Below are 19,298 nucleotides of genomic sequence, written 5' to 3' on the forward strand. Positions count from 1 at the left end.
GCAGGTTTGTTTGTTATTTTGTTTAAACTAATTTTCTGAATGCTATATATATATATAAAAAATTATGAAGTGAAATCCTTTAATAAGATAATAATCTATTTTTAATTAATGTATATATTTCATTACATTACATTGTGTAGATAAAAATTGTTGACATTTTATAGATAAGTTACAAATCTATATTAGTTTGTGACAATTGAAAGAAAAAAAATATTTGGAACTATTAATTATATTTGATTAAAATTTGAAAATAGATATACACTGTATTACATCATATCTAATTTAAGATAACTATTAATCATATCTAATATGTAAGTGTTTTTTCACACTTTTTTCATCATGCTTGAAGATATTGATTGATAATTGGTATATAGTTTTATCATGACAAGTTACAGATCAAGTTCGAATTTTGTTTCGGTCTGATAATTTTGTGCAGAGTTATGGTCCTTGGACTTGAAAAATTCACTCATATAATCAGTTTTCCACACTGTTTTTAGTCATGCTTGAAGATATTGACTTGATATTTTCTTTTTATTTACACCATGACAAGTTATAGAACAAGTTAGCACTTTGTTCCAGTATAATGAATGTTTACTCGGTAGGGGACTATATATTGCCATGCAATACTCTCAGAATGCTTGTTGAACTTGACTTGATAGTAAAATTGAGAATGGAAATGGGGAATGTGTCAAAGAGACAACAACCCGACTATAGAGCAGACAATAGCCGAAGGCCACCAATGGTTCTTCAATGCAGCGAGAAACTCCCGCACCCGGAGGCGTCCTTCAGCTGGCCCCTAAACAAATATGTATACTAGTTCAGTGATAATGGACGTCATACTAAACTCCAAATTATACACAGGAAACTAAAATTAAAAATGATACAAGACTAACAAAGGCCAGAGGCTCCTGACTTGGGACAGGCACAAAAATGCGGCGGGGTTAAACATGTTTTTTGAGATCTCAACCCTCCCCTTATACCTCTAGCTAATGTAGAAAAAACAAACGCACAACAGTACGCACAGTAAAACTCAGTATAAGAGAAGTCCGAGTCCGATGTCAGAATAGGAAACAAAAGAAAATAAACAAAATGACAAGAATACATAAATAACAACAGACTACTAGCAGTTACTGACATTCCAGCTCCAGACCTCAATTAAACTGATTGAAAGATTATGTCTTCATCATATGAATATCAGGCACAATCCCTCCTGTTAGGGGTTTAGTATTATACCGTCATAAAATATATGAGAAGAACATAACCCGTGTCATGCCAACAACTGGTTTTAAAACAAATGTGTTTAATTCCGATGCAAAGACCCTATAAGTGAATAAATATTAAAGCCAAAATATGCAATCTTTAATGACCTGACAACAGTATCGTAACTATATCCCTTCTTAATAAGTCTGTTTAAAGGTTTTGTTAGCTTTTGAGGTACATACAGCATATACACTCTCATCAAGAGTCATACGACAAAAATAAATATAATAGCATAAAGACAAAGAAAGGAAAAACTGTAAAGTTAATAAAAAGATACACAATTTCAGCACCTACAATCTATAGACCATCTTGTATTATTTGTGGAGTAGACACTAAATATTTATCTATCAGGTCTTGGTACTTTCCGAAGAAAAAGGACGAGACATTCTTTGACAAAACGCTGGCTAATTACTTTTTTGTTCAAGACACCGATGACGTTTTACAGAGTCAGCTGCAAGATCTTGAATATCGTAATGAGTTGAGAAATGTTACTCCATTCGAGTTGGAAGATTACTGCTAAGATGAGGAAAATTCATAATTTCAAAATTGAAATCGTATCGTCTGTTAAAGATTCGAGTACTGAAATGACCGCTGTAGTCAAATTCGAGGTACATATCTAGAAATGAGGTAGAGGAAGCTGTATCTGTGATTTATTTCATCCCTAGCACAAGAGGATATATTAATGGGACTCAATCAGAAAAGTTTGGTTTGTTAATGAAAAGAACATCATCAATATATTTATATGTGAAAATAAATGATCTAGCTTCTTTGATTTTCATTTGACAGTGTTTATATATCCCAACTCGTTCTCTATGCACGTGTCTGAAGTGATGTTATCGATTTCAATGCACGTAGTCTATAAATCACTAGTAAATTATTGAGTCAGAGATTTTGTTATCACAAATTACTTAAAATATTTACTTATCTAACCCCGCCACATTCTGTATGTGCCTGTCACAAGCCAGGACCCTGTAGTTTAGGGGATGTCAATTGTTCTGGGGGCTTATTCACAACGCATCCGTTAACTCTCGGACCTGTTAACTAAAACGGAGACGTTAATGTGGTATTCACAGACGTTTCCCTAAACGTTGTGATAATTTTCCTATGAAAAGCAAAAAAATATTTAAAGAGGACCACACAGATTATCTGCATATGTATGAAACTAAACCAGAGAAGTTCAAGAAAAAATATCACCAACAACGGAATGATAAGTTATTCGGACATCAACTTTTCAATCGAATAAACCAGGAAAACCGCACATATATGCGCAATAGTGCCACAATTGAGACCACATACTCTATAACATCTTATAATATCTCTAAATAAACGCCTCTACGATGTCGTGAAGGTGAGACTTACGCATGCTGTTTCTCGTCGGGTCAGCGGCGACATGAAGGGAAATAACCAATGTTAAGGCAATGATATTTGGTACGCATTTGTTTTATCATTGGCACATTTCCATTTGCATGGAGATTATTTGGCTCTGCCCATCAGTCATGCTTTATTGATTTTGAAACTTTTGCTTAGTTTAAATGTTGAAGTTTCTGATTTAGTCATTTTAAGGGGAACCACTAATGGTAAGTGAATAAAGTTTTAGTATGCATTTGTATTAGCATTGGTACATCTCATTTCCATGGAGATTATTTAGCTTTTACCTCTCATTCATGGTCTATTGACGTTGCAACTCATCTTATTTTAATGTTAAAGTTTGTGATAATGTCTGTTTAAATATTAACTACTAATGGTAAGTCAGTGATATTTCGTATGCACTTGTATTAGCATTAAAGATATATCATTTCCATGGAGATTATTTGACCCTGAACCTTCATTCGTCGTTCGTTGGCTTTTGCATAGTTAACATATTAAAGTATTGCCATTTTAATTTCACATTTTGCATTATTCTATCAAAATAACATAAAGGCGAGTAATATCTTTGTGTCAACAATTTGTCTTGTTGAAATATTTTGCTTTCATATTTAGCCTTGAAAAAACATCTTACATCGATGGCTTGTGGCTTTTCGTCCAGTCAGTATATGCAGAAAAGGATTAGAAATTAGCAAGATTGCAACAAAGTGTTTTTGTGTCATGGATGGCATCATAGTTGAAATACTAAAAGTCTACCAAGATAATAGTGGTGGAAATAGATGTGTTTGGGTTAAAAAATATTGTTTTTTTTTTAATAATAAAAAATAAAAATGGAAAGTTTGAAATTTTAATATCAACTTTTATTGATGAGGCAACATCTTTTATAACAATATAACTCTAGTTGAAACATCACAAACATGATTGTATCAGGAAACTGACAAAATTTCCTGACCAGAAATTAGTATTTTTAGGCAAAAACTAAGATTTATCACAAATTCTTCAAAATAAGGAAATCGGCAAATTTGTCAAATTTAACTCTATTTTAAACTTAACAAACATGAATGCTTACGGAAACAGACAAAATTGCATAAATAGAAATTACTACTTTTAGTAAAAACTAAGATTTTTAGCATAAAATCTTCGAAAACAGGAAACCGGAAAATTTGTCAAATGTAATGCAAATTAAGATGTTTTTGTCATTATTTCTAAACATGTAATGATTAAGTTGAAATATTCAACATATCGCATAACAAACAATATTTATGATATATATCTCAGTCAAAAACGTCTTTAAAAAAATATTAAAAACTTGAAAAGTAAATAAATTGTATGTTATGATTCTGTCGAAACATCTGTTGCCAAGACTTTTTGAACGTATGGACATAACTCAAATTTCGTATAGCTATGAAGAGAAGTTAAAGAAAAAAGGATTGATGATACAGATTTAAAAGTCGAATTATTGGAACTGTATAAGTTGGCTATTACTCAGATTATACATGTAGCTGGTAGATTCAGATACACGGGATGGCATAATATCTGTAAGAAAATCCGGACACTGTCGTGTGTATGTATATAAAAAAGGAGACTTGGTATGATTGCCAATGACATAACCATCCACCAGATTGCAAAATGACTTGGATGTAAGCAACAATAGACCAACGTACGTAGGTCTTCAACAATGATCAAAACCCATATCGTATACTCAGCTATAAAAGGCCCCAGCATGACAAAATGTGAAACTTTTCAAACGAGAAGACGATTTATTACCACAGAAAGCCTTCAACGACAACCACTGAATTACAAGCTCCAGGTTTGGGACAGACACATACAGAATGTGGTGGTGTAAAACATGTTCATGAGAGTTCAATCCTCTTCTTACCTGGGACAGTGATGTTATGCACAAAATAAGATCGAGCTGTGAAAAAGTACAGTTGGAAATGGCTTGATTCATCAGACTTGCACCAAAATAAACCCAACTATCATACAGACAACAGACACAAAGTAACAACCAAAGAGAGTAGTTGCAGTTACTGAAAGCTAGTTCACAGGCAGTTACAGCTAATAAACAGATATGTTCTCCCAGACTAAAGTATCAACCAGTACACATCAAACGTATTTAGTGTACAGATGTCATAAACAGTCTGAGAAAAGCATGATCTTGTGCAAATTATAAGTACATAGTATGGATAGGATGTAGGACCATTAGTTTTCATTACTATATATATATTAAAATTTTGATACAATTGTTTTGTATCGAATATTAAAAACATTGCTGAATTCGAATAACTTTAGTTATATATGTATATCATGTACTGTCAAGTGGCCGTTTTCCAGGTACGTTAACGTACCCGTTAGTTTTCGGTTTTAACGGAATATTTTATTGAGACTTTAACGGATGCATTAAATAAAGGGGGATTTGTGAATAAGAATCTAAATTAACCGAAACTTAAAGGAGATACTAATGAGTCCGTTAGTTAACGGGTGCTTTGTTAAAAGATCACTGGTCTGTAACAAATATTTTTCACTTGTTACTGTAGTATAAGTAAGTGAGATGTTTTTCTCATCTCATGGTATCACTGTTTTATAAGCATTGGTTTTGCTCAATGATGATTGTGCTGTGACCTGTAACTTTCATTCTTTGTATTATCTTTTTTCCCCATTGCCTGCATTTTATATACAAATCTTCCAGTAGATGCGATATTCCAAACCTTGTGTTTCCTATCATGATTTTTATCATGAGCTGCTACTTACTAGGAAGATATTTCACTATCATACCTAGGGTAATAAGCAGTAGACAACATTTGACTCAAGATCTATTAAAGCTGAGTATAGAAGTATAATGTCAATATAAAACTTCCATTAGCTGCGTTACTAGTGAAATTCACGTTAAAATACATGAAAAGGTTACCACAAATATTAACTTCTTTTAACTCAAATCTTTGAATAAAAATATTTATTCTTTAATACACAATTTTTTTTAATAAAATTGAGAATGAAAATGGGGAATGTGTCAAAGAGACAACAACCCGACCATAGAGCAGACAACAGCCGAAGGCCACCAATGGGTCTTCAATGCAGCAAGAAACTCCCGCACCCGGAGGCGTCCTTCAGCTGGCCCCTAAACAAATATGTATACTAGTTCAGTGATAATGGACGTCATACTAAACTCCAAATTATACACAAAAACTATTATTGACATGCATGCATATGATTTATTGGTGAAAATTAAATATTGAAATATTTTTATACAGAAGTATGGACAATTTATTCTGAATTTGTTTTACACCAGGACATTTCAAAAAGTCCTTCAATCTTTAAAAATTACACTATATCAACTTCATTTGTGATTGGTTGATAAAGTATTAATTTCTTAAGGTCACTCTAGTGGTAAGTATTCCTTGCATATTCCGAGAGGGAACAAAAAAAAATTAATACAATAGTTAGGTCGACCGTGGTAAATTTAGACCGTCACTGCAAATTATGTTATGTTGGACAAGTGAAGACATTTTACCTTGCAACAGGCCAACCACAGACCCCTGCCAGAGGGTTGTTGGAAGGATCGGATTCATTGACGCACAGTAAGCGTGACACTCACCATTCATGAGGAATTGCATTAAAAGTCCCCACCGGACCGGTTTGCGTTTTTATACATTCCGCACTTACAAACAGACGCCCACTTAAGCAAGGGTTTAATTGACAATCGGGACGAGTCCATAAAGACCATATTTCTATATCCCAGTCATCAACCCTTTTGTGCTTCATATGTGTATGTGAGTTTGTAAGAACATTATACCGTTTTTCTGATCATGTAAATAAATCATTTTTCAAATTTTTAAAGATGGCAATTTTTTAAGATTTCAGCAAAGTTCAGAGTATTTAAAAATAGATATAAGAAAGACTTTTTGAACAAATAAGCAGTAATGCTCCATATTGTCTTTAAGATACAAATAAATTAATTTTGCTGATGAATGTCCATCGATGCAAAATTTTGCAAAAATATACAGCAGCGCTGAATAATATTTTAATTTTACGCATATTTGTGAAATTGTTGAACATATTCTAACTTTAACATTCAAATTTCGTTTGATTTCCTGAACTTTCCGATTTTCACCCTGTAAATGGAACAAAATCAAGGGAAATTGGTCTTACCCCTTTAGTCATCAAATAAATTCATCTACAGATGAAAAAAAACACCAAATGATTCCTCTATTTTCACCACTAGCCTCAGTCATTTCTAATAACTGTCATTCACGCATAGTCCTCCTCAAATAGTATCCAGCTGAGAATGTCAGCTTAACCACCATCTTGCACTCAGATGGAAAACCTGTCTAGATTATTAAAGTATGAACTATTCACCTGAATATAAAAATGAAGAGATCTATAGACCAAATGACGTGAAGACGTGAACAATATTTAAAGCTATAAAACCAGGTTTAATCCACCATTTTCTACATAAGGAAATATCTGTACCAAGTCAGGAATATGACAGCTGTTTTTCATTCGTTTGACGTGTTTGGGCTTTTGATTTCGCCATTTGATAAAGGACTTTCCGTTTTGAATTCTCCTTGGAGTTCGGTATTTTTGTTATTTAACTTTTTACTTATCACCGTACGACCCTCAACAATGAAGCCGATTAGAGATTCCTTCTTAGCCCATTCCCTAAAAAATCTAATAGTTGTTCCCTAACTGTGTTATCCAACTGCATCTTATAACATTTGCTATTTTAGAAAATTGCAGTTTTTTAATAAATCAACAATTTGACGGTGGTTGAATTTGTTTTCAGGTTCACTAACAAATTATATGAATTGTAATGATAATCTCAATATTTGAACCTCTCCTTTGGGTTTTGCTCCATAAAAAATGCCGAGCGGTGACCTATTTTTTACGGGAAATTCGACAATTGGTTTGTTAACTAAAATATATATATTTAATCAAAGCTCAATAGCACTGTTTGTATGTCTCCTGTCTAACCTGAAGAGAAAGATGGCAAATGCGTCTATCATTAATACAAGTGAAGTAATTTGAAAATCAAGTGCACATATAATACTATGAAAAAAATGGTAAAAACCATCTTTAAACACTAAACTCCATTAATAAGTCGACTTAAGATTTAAGCCATGATGGCTTATTCGTAGATCTTGTCTTCTGATCATTTTTGCTATTTTTTATATATCTATTATAATTTTCAAATTAACAGGCACAAATGCTAACAATTGGTAAAAATCGTCATTAAAGAGCAATAACTCAAATAACGAGTCCTCTGACGATTTCAGCCATGTTTTTTTTGTAGATCTTGTCTTGCTAATCATTTTTCCGGATTAAATGTTCTCTCTATCTATTGTAGTTTTCAAAATAATAGACAAAAATGAAAAAAAAGTGTTAAAATTTGACATTTGAGGGCATATTTTTTTTAACATGTCTGCCTGCGCTAAAAGAACATAATTCTAAATGTGATTGTGCTCTTCAGATGTTGTTTGATAGCTTCAAATGTGGAGCTCAATACAAAAATAGGCAGACTTTGATGAGACATGTGAGGATCAATCATCTAAATAAAAAGCCGAAAGGCAAGTGAATAATTCGACCTAATTGAATCCGTATCCATGTGATCTTCAATTTAAATCATTAGCTAGATTGGTTACGCATGTATAAATCGTGTTCAGCCATTAAAAGGAAAAGAATGTCAACATTGAAAGCGAAACAAAAGTGAACCATTTCGTTGACTGCTTCGATCCACAAACAAATCATTCTTATACAGGTAAAAACGATGATTAACTTATTTTGTTCACCTATAACTTTAAATCAAACAGACTTTTTGCACGAGGTCGCTATCTATTTATAGTTATGTTTATGTTTATATCGGGTAATGTGACCGTCGGCAGTCTTCGGAGGTCATATCGATGGTTAATTATATGGCGTTAAGACTAAAATACACACGAGATGCTGATATATATTATCGAGTTCATGCGTTTTTAATTGTTTATTACAGACTTATTGTAATTTGGATATACGTTTTAGTATGTTATAAATCAAATATGAGAATTTGAGTCAAATCGGTTAACATGAATTTGACAGCTAATGCCCCTTTAACAGTGCAAGATATGAAAATATATTTTTCTTCTGTGGTTTTGGAATATTAAGAAATAAAAAACAACTGAAAATGAAATTTTTATAAAATTTATTTACTTTCGTATAGTGCTCCCTTTAAATCAGGTTTTGACTACATGCAGGCGACAGTCAATGTAAGCCTTGTGTGGGTTAAGTGTACATAAAACTAGATATTAAGAACGTGGATTTTATATTGAATTTTTAACGAAGTTACATATATTGAATAAAACTGATTATTATAGTATTAGGAATTAAGTTATTTACCAATTAATGTGACAAAAAAATAAAGAATTGCTCAGTTAAAAGCAAGATTAAATTTAGATAGCCTTGGTGGACCATTTGATTTTCAGTGGGAGGGAGATTTTGTGCTAATGGAATATTCATTTTACACCTGTACGGCTTATTTATTTAGCGCGAAAATTATTTCACTTTTTGTACACAACTGTTTCTTGCAAAGTCCTTCATTGTGTAGCACAAAATATCCACTTTCATCCTGTCTTGGACAAAAGATTTTTTTACAGTAAGTACAAGCCTAAAATATTCATTTCCAAAAATATGGTCACTTAGCTCTTCTTCCGATTGGCAGTAAAATCCTTGCCAAAATGGGGCGTTCTTTTGGCTGTGCGGGATGTACAAGTACGCAGCCACGTCCGGTCAGAATGGTGACGTTAAATCCGATGACTCGTGTAGAGAGAGCGCCACGCTCGCTGCACGTAAAGAACCATTGCAACAACTCTTTGAGGGGTCCGTAGGAGACCTTCTGCAAAGCAAAATTTCTGTCCCTATCTAAGATACTTTCATTTTTCAATGGCAGTTTAAATTTACCTGATCTTTATCCCGGACGACCTCTAGTATAGGACCACCAATTGTATTTATTGTTAATTTTTTCCCGTCCTGAACATGTGTGAAATTTTTGCCACTGGACGTTAAGCAACCAACAATCAATCAATCATTTCCAAAATCCTCTTTTCGCCTGTTCTTATGCTACAGTCTACATAATCGTGACATCTTTAAAACACTCAAAGTTCTCCAAATCTATGGAACGATCTTCTTCTACCGACAAGTTATCTTCGTGGGACAAACCATTTTATTTTTATTTCTTTAATAAAAGACAAACATTTTTTTTTCAATAGCATACAGGAACATTTTCAAACTCCGTATTGAATCCCCCTCCCTTAACTTTCAATGGAATCAGACGAATTTGCTCACTTCCCTCCTGAAATAATTGTGTTTTAACTTAAAAAAATGGAATTTAAACAATTTATTTACTCACGATCTTTGTAAACAAATAAGTAAATGAATATATAATCTTTATGTAAGTATACTTTATACTTAATTACTGTCGTACGATTTGATTTAATTTGTTAGAGTACTAAATCAATCTCAAGGGTGAGTTGGGTAAAGAAATATATGGTAATCCCTGGAATTGTCCGGTTCACGCATCAAACCCCTTTCTTACAAGCAGTGTATGAATAAATTAGCAGTCATGTCAAGTCGAAGGAGGGACGTTAAACCCAGAACCTCGCGTATTCAGGATAAATGTTACGGTCGCTGGATGTTAAATAACACTTGCGACAACTCTTTCATGGGAAATACATGGAATATTTTCCACTGAAAGTTAAGCAAACAAGACGTAATAAATCAAAACGTAAATCCGAATGATACGCAGGCCTGAGGTGTCTTCAGTCTTGTGTTTATAAAACGACATAAAAAAGGACTATAGGGACGCATATCTCGTGAGGGAGAGCGTAATGACCGAATAGACAGGAGTAATTAAGTATGCCTTTTACTTTAAAATAGATTAAAAACAAGAGACTTTTGAAATTCGATATTGTTTTGACGACATCTGCAACAACAAATACTCGATTATTTTTGACAGATGTATTTCTGTGTACTAGCGAGGAAGAAACCTGTCTTTCGCTGATACATCACAGTATATAGCTTCCTTGATGCCGTAAATATTAAACCGAGACATAATTCGTCAACACAACGTTCTATTTAAAAATGGAAGCAATTAGGACTATATTTTGACAAAAACAACTGTATCTTTTAATAGACGATACATTTTTAGTCACAGCAGATTTGATGTAGTTTTATAGTTTTTCGTTTGCCTCGTGCGCAATTTAATGATAAATGGTACCAATTAATGTATTCTTTTATAAAAAAATTATATATCATTTTCTTAATGTTGAAAAAGAAGTTTAAAATAATTGGCAATAAGAAACTACCGCACTAATTTGGCTCATTTTATTTTCAACAAGCTGATAATTAATCAAACAGTGACACTCAAGGAGACTAATTAACAGTTATCTGTTGATGATAACGTTTCTACCCATAATTCCATAGTTGAATAAAATGCTCCGCTGGGCGCAGCTTGATACGACCGCAGAGGTCGAACCCTGAACAGTTGGGGCAAGTATGGACACAACATTCAAGCTTGATACAGCTCTGAATTTGGATTGTGATTAAATATTTGACACAGCATAGGTTTCTGACACAGAATGAATGTGGTCTAAGAACTTAATAATTTTTAATTTACCTATTATGGACCAATATCCAAAATCAAAATACATACACGGTTAGATTCAGTATATCAAAGAACCCCAAGAATTCAATTTTTGTTAAAATCAAACTAAGTTTAATTTTGGAACCTTTGGACCTTAATGTAGACCAATTTGAAAACGGGACCAAAAATTAAGAATCTAAATACACGGTTAGATTCAGCATATCAAAGAACCCCAATATTTCAATTTTTTATGAAATCAAACCATATCATTATTATTTGCTTTTATATATAAATAAAAAATAACAAACTTAAAATGGAAAATTTTAAAGAGAAAAAAAGGAAAAAAAGGGAAAAAAAAATCCCCCCCCCCAATTTTTTGAACCCCCTTATGATTCATCACCCCAAACTCAATCCCAGCCTTCCCCATGTGGTATGGTACCTTGCAGTACAATTTCAGAGAGATCCATACACTTGAACACAAGTTATTGTCTGGAAACTGTAAAAATGCTTGTTTTTTTGCCCTTTTTTTGCCCTCAATTCCTAAACGTCTAAGGCAATTACCCCCAAACTCAAACCCAGCTTTCCCTTTGTGATATGGAACCTTGTAGTACAATTTCATAACGATCCATACACTTACACACAAGTTATTGTCCTGAAACTAGAAAAATGCTTGTTTTTTTACCCCTTTTTGGCCTCTAATTCCTAAAATTTTAAGGCAATTACCCCATACTCAATCCCAGCCTTCCCTTTGTGGTATGGTACCTTACAGTACAATTTCAAAGAGATCCATACACTTGAACACAAGTTATTGTCTGGAAACTAGAAAAATGCTTATTTTTGGCCCCTTTAGTCCTAAACCTCTTGGGCAATTACCCCCAAACTCAATTCCAGCTTTCCCTTTGTGTTATGGAACCCTGTAGTACAATTTCAGAAAGATCCATACACTTACACACAAGTTATTGTCATGAAACTAGAAAAATGCTTGTTTTTTGCCCTTTTTTGTCCCCTAATTCCGAAAATTTTGAGGCAATTACCCCCAAAATCAATCCCAGCATTCCCTTTGTGATATAGAACCTTGTGGTACAATGTTAGAGAGATCCATACACTAACACACAAGTTATTGTCTGGAAGTTACAAAAATGCCTATTTTTGGCCCCTTTTTCCTTAATTGTTGGTACCATAACCCCCAAAATCAATCCCCACTTTCCTTTTGTGGTATTGAACCTTATGGTAAAATTTCATAGAGATCCATTCACTTAAACTAAGTAATTGTGCGAAAACCAATGTGTCTTCGGACTTCCACTGATAACGGGGACAGCTTGCACACTTCCCCTAGTAATGGACTTCTTATGAAATAAACTGTAAACAGGTTTACAGTACGCGACGTTTAAAACACAGCCTAAGGCTTGAGAGAATTTAAAATGGGATATATTTAAAAATAGATTGAAGGATACTTATTTAGATTCATGAATAAGCATGTGCAAAAAAATAAAACCAAGATCAAAAGCACTGCGATAGATACGTGTCAATTTATAAACCATAATCAACAACATTTTATTGGTTCCCAGTATGAGCTAAAAATAAATATCAATTTCATTAGTTGATGATTTAAGTCAATCTGTACATGTGCGAAGCGACATTAGATGTGTATGTGAGTATTATTACGTTTATGTATATTTACATTTCTAATGATTGTGTGTTTTGTAAATTTTTATCAAAGGAAGAATTTTAATTATCAAAATATGTATGAAATAACAGTAAGTATATAATTGTTCATGAGTTAAATTCATTATTTTTGTTACATTATAAACGATAATTTACACCAAGTCTCTTTTATTAGCCGTGTAAAAATTTCAAACAAGGATATCTTACCGACAGGAAATAAACAACCTTTTTTAATAATAAAACTACAATCCTACTATATCTTAATATTCTGGTGACAATTTTATATCACACACGATGGATCATAGGTAGATAAACTATAAATATAATTTTATTTGAATTGGTATACCTATACATTGTGTAAACAGGCGGAGCGGGAACAATGGAACAGTAATTCTTGTTATGATAACAGTGAGCAAATAAATAGTTTGTTTACGTCGGTAACCATACTGATAAAAAGTTATTTAGAAACTACTATCGTACATTTAAGAAATTATCTATCTATTACACAGTTATGGTGTAATAGAGTTGTGTGTTTGTGTGTTCTATATTCTGTACAGGTATGATCCTCCGTTATATATCAGAGCACTCCCACTTGGGATCACAGGCACTTGTCTCAGAACAAATTTCCTATATACATATTAAGGTATATAGGAAATTTTTTTCTGAGACAAGTGCCTGTGCTTGGGATAGAGGTTTTAACACTTTAACAAATATTGACAAGGATATTTACATAGTGTGAAGGGGTGCTAAAATTTAATTGTTTTATATACAGACGAGAACTGTGAATTTTAAAACAATTATTTATAGTAATGTGCTATTTATAAAATAAGTTCCGATCAATTCACACCACGTGATCTTGTATTGGCTATTAAATTTAATCAATTATACCGTGAGTTATAATAATAAGATATATAGATTTAGTTATCAAAAGAGTTTCATTCTTTAAAGATATAATAAGACGAAAATGTAAGACTAGCTGTACTGGACAGTGGTCTCTTTTTCCTCCTTAGTCATCCTTTAAATTTAGGGGCCAACGAAATTGTGACAGAGTTAAAAAAATAACTGTAAATAAAGTTTGAAGAATAGGGCCATCAGCGTCTTTCTGCTACATGATGTTAACTCTGGTGTCCTAGAAGGTTTAAAAGTTCCTGTTGCACTTTTACCTACGGTCCTTTGCTCCAGTAACAAATACGGTGATAAGTCGCATCTATGACTTTACTATTAATAAGACTTGGTGCAATGACTTCATTGGAAGCAGCAACCCTCTATCAAGGAAGAGCATATGGTACCAGCTTGGAGATATATACTTAGCAGGTGATGCTGTAATGCTGATAAATATACAATTCAAAATTTGCGAGGGAGAAATCAAAGTCAAAGAGCAACTCAGCTACGAAGTTCATCTAGATAAGGTCAATTGTCGAGCAATAAATGTTCCAAGCGGTGCTTTTTTACAAACTATGATGGTTTCTTCCAAAAATAAGATAAATGTATTAACTTTGTCCGTTTGAAATAAAACTAAGTTAGACCAATTCTGTCAATATGTCTTTCACTTCATAATTAAGAATTCTTGTGTAAAGGGTGGAAAAGTTCAACGTTTTGATTAAGTTGCATAGGGAGAGGGACTAACTCTTGTAAGTACTATTACAGATTTTTGGATTCTTTTAGTATCCATATCTGATTCACACTGTCTCTAGAGTAGGTAGTTTCATTGAAGTTTACTATGAAGCTCGGTTGTGATTGCTAATATCAAAGATGTTAGTAATTTGGAAAAGTTTCGTTGAGCATATATTTATGCAGCAGTAGTTAACTTATGTATAAATCTCACAAATAAATTAAAAAGATATAAATCAAAGTAACAAACACAAACTATTGGAATCAGCATCAACTCCAAAAGGAGCGAGACCAGGTGCGTCGACAGAGAAAGCCGTCTCCTGATATGCATGTGTCAGTCGCCAGGTGAATTAAGACTCAAGCAACTTGTCACAATTGGTAATAGGACACAATGGGTAAAATTACAGATCAGACGACTATTCTGGTATCTGAAGGTCTTCGTTTATTTTGCTCAGTATGTAGTGTTTTTTTTACTTGTTTGTCTTTTCGTTGTCATCTTTCTTTTTTGCCAGTGCGTTGTTAGTTTATTTTCGACGTTTGAGTTTTTATACGCCCGTTTACGGAACGTATTATGGTATACCGTTGTCCGTCTGTCCGTCCGTCGTCAACATGTCTGACATTAACTCAAAAACGCTTTAACTAATTTGCATAAAACTTTGATGAATTGTTCATATTTATTGATGTGAGCTCCCTTTTGTTTTTTATAAAATTTAGATTTTACGTTTCTGAGTTATGGGGTTTTATTCATTAAAAAAAGGGGGATTTTCCAGTTTTCGGACAATAACTCAAAAATGCTTTCACCAATTTGCAAGAAAATTTGGTCAATTGTTTATATCTATTGCCATGAGCTCCCTTTTGATTTTTATAAATTTTCCGAGTTATGGAGTTTTATTCACAACAACTCAAAAATGCTTTCAGCAGTTCTCATGAAACTTTGGAGAATTGTTTATATCTATTGATGTAAGCTCCTTTTCAATTTTTATAAATTTTAGATTTTACACTCCCGAGTTTTGGGATTTTATTCATAAAAAAGGGGTGATTTTCTAGTTTTCGGACAATACCTTTAAAATGCTTTGAGCAGATTTCATTAAACTTTGGTGACTGGTTTATATCAATTAAGATAACCACCCTTTAGTTTTTCACAAATTTTTGATATTACATTGAGAAGTTATTGAAATTTATTCGTAAAAAATTCGACGGGCGTATCATGCTCTCATGGCGCAGCTGTTTATTAATCTCTCCTTGGTCTCTTCCGCCTTTTATTTTCCAAGACCGCAAAAAACATCGTTTGTGAGTTGAGGCATAATGCAGACACAACAACATAATTGTAACAATACTGATGTCATCGAGTACCCAAACTCTCTGAATTGAATTAAAACTCAAACTTCATTAAATCTCTTGTTAGAAAAAGAGGTATCTCCACGCTACTGTACTGATTGAGTTTTATCTATTGGGAAGTAATATTTGTTCTTGAAAAAAATATTGAATCATACATATACAATTGGTACCGTTAATGTTATTACGTATTTCAGAACATTAACGGTACTAATTTTACTGTTCAAGACTAAAAAGGACCTAAGGGAAATCCGAATCCGGACAAGAGATCAGAGCTATGCATGAGGGAGATACATTTCTTAATTTAAAATGAGTATGAAATCTTATAACAGCAAATTTAAATCGAAAAAAATTGCGTATTTTCGGAACCGCAGTAATTGGTACTAAAGAGTATAGTAATGTAAATCGCTTATTAAGCATGTTATGAATATAGGGAATAATGACAGGATTTATGATATTATGACAGGTATTTACCGATGTTGAAATCTCATGAATCGATTAAAATGCCTTCAATTCTTACATTTCCTGTTTTACTGTATTGGACTGAAAAAAATTATGGAAAATAGAGGTAAATAGTTATCAAAGGTACCAGGCTTATAATTTTGATACGCCAGACGCCCGTTTCGTCTACATAAGACTCATCAGTGACGCTCCGATCAAAAAAGTTAAAAAGCCAAACAAGTATAAAGTTGAAGAGCATTGAGGATCCAAAATTCCCCAAAAAGTTGTGCCAAATACGGCTAAGGTAATCTATGCCTGGGATGAGAAAATCCTTAGTATTTCGAATAATTTTACTTTTGCAAACAGTTAATTTATATAAAATGATCATATAACTGATATTCATGTCAACACCGAAGTGCTGACTACTGGGCTGGTGATACCCTCGGGACGTCAAATTGGAAACTTATTTTGATCTTTTTATTTTAACATCATTTTATAGCACACACTTTTGTTATGCAGACTCTCATGTTATTATAACACAATAATTTCTGCTTTTTTAAATCGAAACTTTTAAACAATTGAACATTTTTTCAGGAGACATGGCTTGTCGGCGTTTTTTAACTTTCCAGCCTATTGATGAACCATCATGGCGAAAACGTGACACAAAATATGATTGTGTACCTACGGTCAAAGAAATGATAAAAGATATTGTCAATTATCATACTATATGGTTGAGGAAACAAAGAAATTCAGGGAAGAACAGCTTTGTAGAAGCAAAACGTGAAATAGTAATGGAATTCCTTTTTCAAGTTCAACAAGGTGAAGATATAGGACTGAATGACCAAGGTACATTTGAACAGGTTTTTAATGCCGAAATGAAATACTTTGAAAAAACTGGACAAAAACGGGAATGCTCGGCGTCTGAAAAGGATTCATTACGAAAGAAAATCCGTCATGAGTCACCAAGTAATGAACAAAGGTGCGATCAAGACAGCTTACCAAACTCTATGGATGTTGAAGATTATATTTTTGAAAATTCGATAGATAATGGCAACGACGAAGAAAATAAAATAACCGAAACCAAAAATTTACTGCGGGGCTACTGGCATTTAAAACATGAATTGAAAAAGTTATCAGATGAAGAACAAACAAATTATGTTGGTGAAATAGATGTCGAGACGTGCATACAGGATTGTCATGAAGTTCTGATGCATAATTTGCTCGATAAAGCCAAAACTCAGCCTGGAAAATTCAGTGTTCTACCGAGATCAGCATTTTTTGATGGAGAAGATTTCTTTTATCCGTCGTTTGCAACTGACGAAATTGCGTTTCAAGCAGTTGATACAATTGTTTTGGAGTACAACAAGATGGTGAGGGAAATATCAAAAATAAAAAATGAACATGAGAAATTGGAACTTTCACTTAAGTGTGCTTCTGTTTTGCTTTTTGGGTTTTTAACACTTCATCCATTCTCAGACGGTAATGGTCGACTTGCTCGATTATTATGCAGTCATTGCTTAAAAGTATTTTGTCCTTTCCCAACTTCGATTTATAACGTGTTTTCTTATTCCAATAGAGACGATTATTTGAGGGCACTTGTTAACGCTAGAAAGCATTTAAAAATTGACTCTGATCAAATACAACATGCTGAAGATGCTATCAACGAAGCTGAGTTAATTTTAGAACAGAAACCAAATGAACTTTGTTCTCTGGTAATAGAAAGTAACTGGTTTACATGGCGACAGTTTCTGCATAGAATAGGAGAGGATATTCAACTTTTCGATTTTGAAAAGAAGACTCATGAAATTAGTGAAACATAATATTTTTTTGACTTAAGGTGTATCAATTAATCGCATCAATGGCGATGTTCCTTATTGAAAATATCCAAAAGACTCGTGGTTATGTGCATTAATATTCCAAAATCATACTATTGAATAATATCATAAGAAAAAGTTTCATAACGTTTCTATTTTCAATATATTTAAAGATTTTATATCTTTATTTTTTATGTGCACATACCATAGTAATGAAACACTATGAATCAAAGGAGATATGGGGTAAACGTCAGAAGACAACAACCTAACCAACAACACCTAGAGGGCAATATACAGTTTTCAACAATACGTACGAGTTTTTACAATATGATAAGCTCAAAATCGTCCAGTGTAAAAAAGCGTGAACACATTTTGTAGAAACAATCAGAGATCTAACATTTATAACAAATTTTCAAAACAAATGACACAACACAGTCATTGTTGATGTTCCTGACTTGGGACAGGCACAGATTAGTATGTATCGAGGTTTACTAGTTTATTTTAGATGTGAATCCTACATCTTTCGATCAGTTGACTAACAGTAGGTATATGAATGAGATACAAGGAACATTCAAAAGTAAAAAGAGGAAACATTAAAAAATAAGTATAACAAAAAGTACCGAACTCCAAGGTAAATAAAAAAAAGGGAAGTCCACAAAACTGACAGAATCAAACGTTAGACTTTATCAAGCAACGGAACGAATGGAAAACAACTGTCATATTCCCTACTTAGTACAGGCCTTTTCCGAAAAAATGGTGGATTAAACCTGGTTTTAGTTTTATAGCTAGATAAACGTCCAACTTGTATGACAGTTGTTTATAGTTCTGTTATATTGACAAACTTAAATAGACTTAATAGGTTAATGTGATGATAATTGAGATTCAGCAGCCAAAACTGTGTAAACATACACCACAAACATACAACACAGCTGACTAAACAATTCAAACAAACATATAAAAAAACGTCAACAAAACAGCTGTTGTAGTTGATAGTAAATTTTACAAAGACGCCAACAAAAGCTTTTGTAGTTGATAGTACATACAGTATATAGTTTACACTTTCTCGTTAAAGTACAAGTTAAGTAAAATATAAATACAAGGATAAACAAAATGAAAATAGCACTGTATAAACCTCCTGCAAATCGCACCTCTAGACCACCTGCACCAGGAACACCAGGAACGCCACAAAAACCCGA

At 33.1% G+C, this 19,298-nt stretch overlaps 1 protein-coding gene across 2 annotated transcripts; it reads left to right on the plus strand.

Moving 5' to 3' along the window:
* Positions 1 to 12,804: 12,804 nt before the first annotated feature.
* On the plus strand, positions 12,805 to 18,281 carry LOC127705751 (uncharacterized). Of its 2 annotated transcripts, none has more exons than XM_052210104.1 (2): positions 12,805 to 12,887; positions 16,883 to 18,281. In XM_052210104.1, exon 2 carries the CDS (start codon positions 16,888 to 16,890, stop codon positions 18,106 to 18,108), a length of 1,221 nt encoding a protein of 406 aa, XP_052066064.1. In that variant the 5' UTR covers positions 12,805 to 12,887; positions 16,883 to 16,887; the 3' UTR covers positions 18,109 to 18,281. The 2 variants fall into 2 exon arrangements, with proteins under 2 accessions (XP_052066064.1, XP_052066074.1); XM_052210114.1 differs by lacking the exon at positions 12,805 to 12,887 and adding an exon at positions 12,894 to 12,993.
* The last annotated feature ends 1,017 nt before the right edge of the window (positions 18,282 to 19,298 follow it).

The sequence above is a fragment of the Mytilus californianus genome, unplaced genomic scaffold (genome assembly GCF_021869535.1).
Source record: "Mytilus californianus isolate M0D057914Y unplaced genomic scaffold, xbMytCali1.0.p SCAF_1, whole genome shotgun sequence".
NCBI classification, from domain to species: domain Eukaryota; kingdom Metazoa; phylum Mollusca; class Bivalvia; order Mytilida; family Mytilidae; genus Mytilus; species Mytilus californianus.

What these genes read in the sequence shown, in the direction of transcription:
- LOC127705751 (XM_052210104.1), top strand. Translation starts at nt 16,888, where the DNA reads ATGGCTTGTCGGCGTTTTTTAACTTTCCAGCCTATTGATGAACCATCA.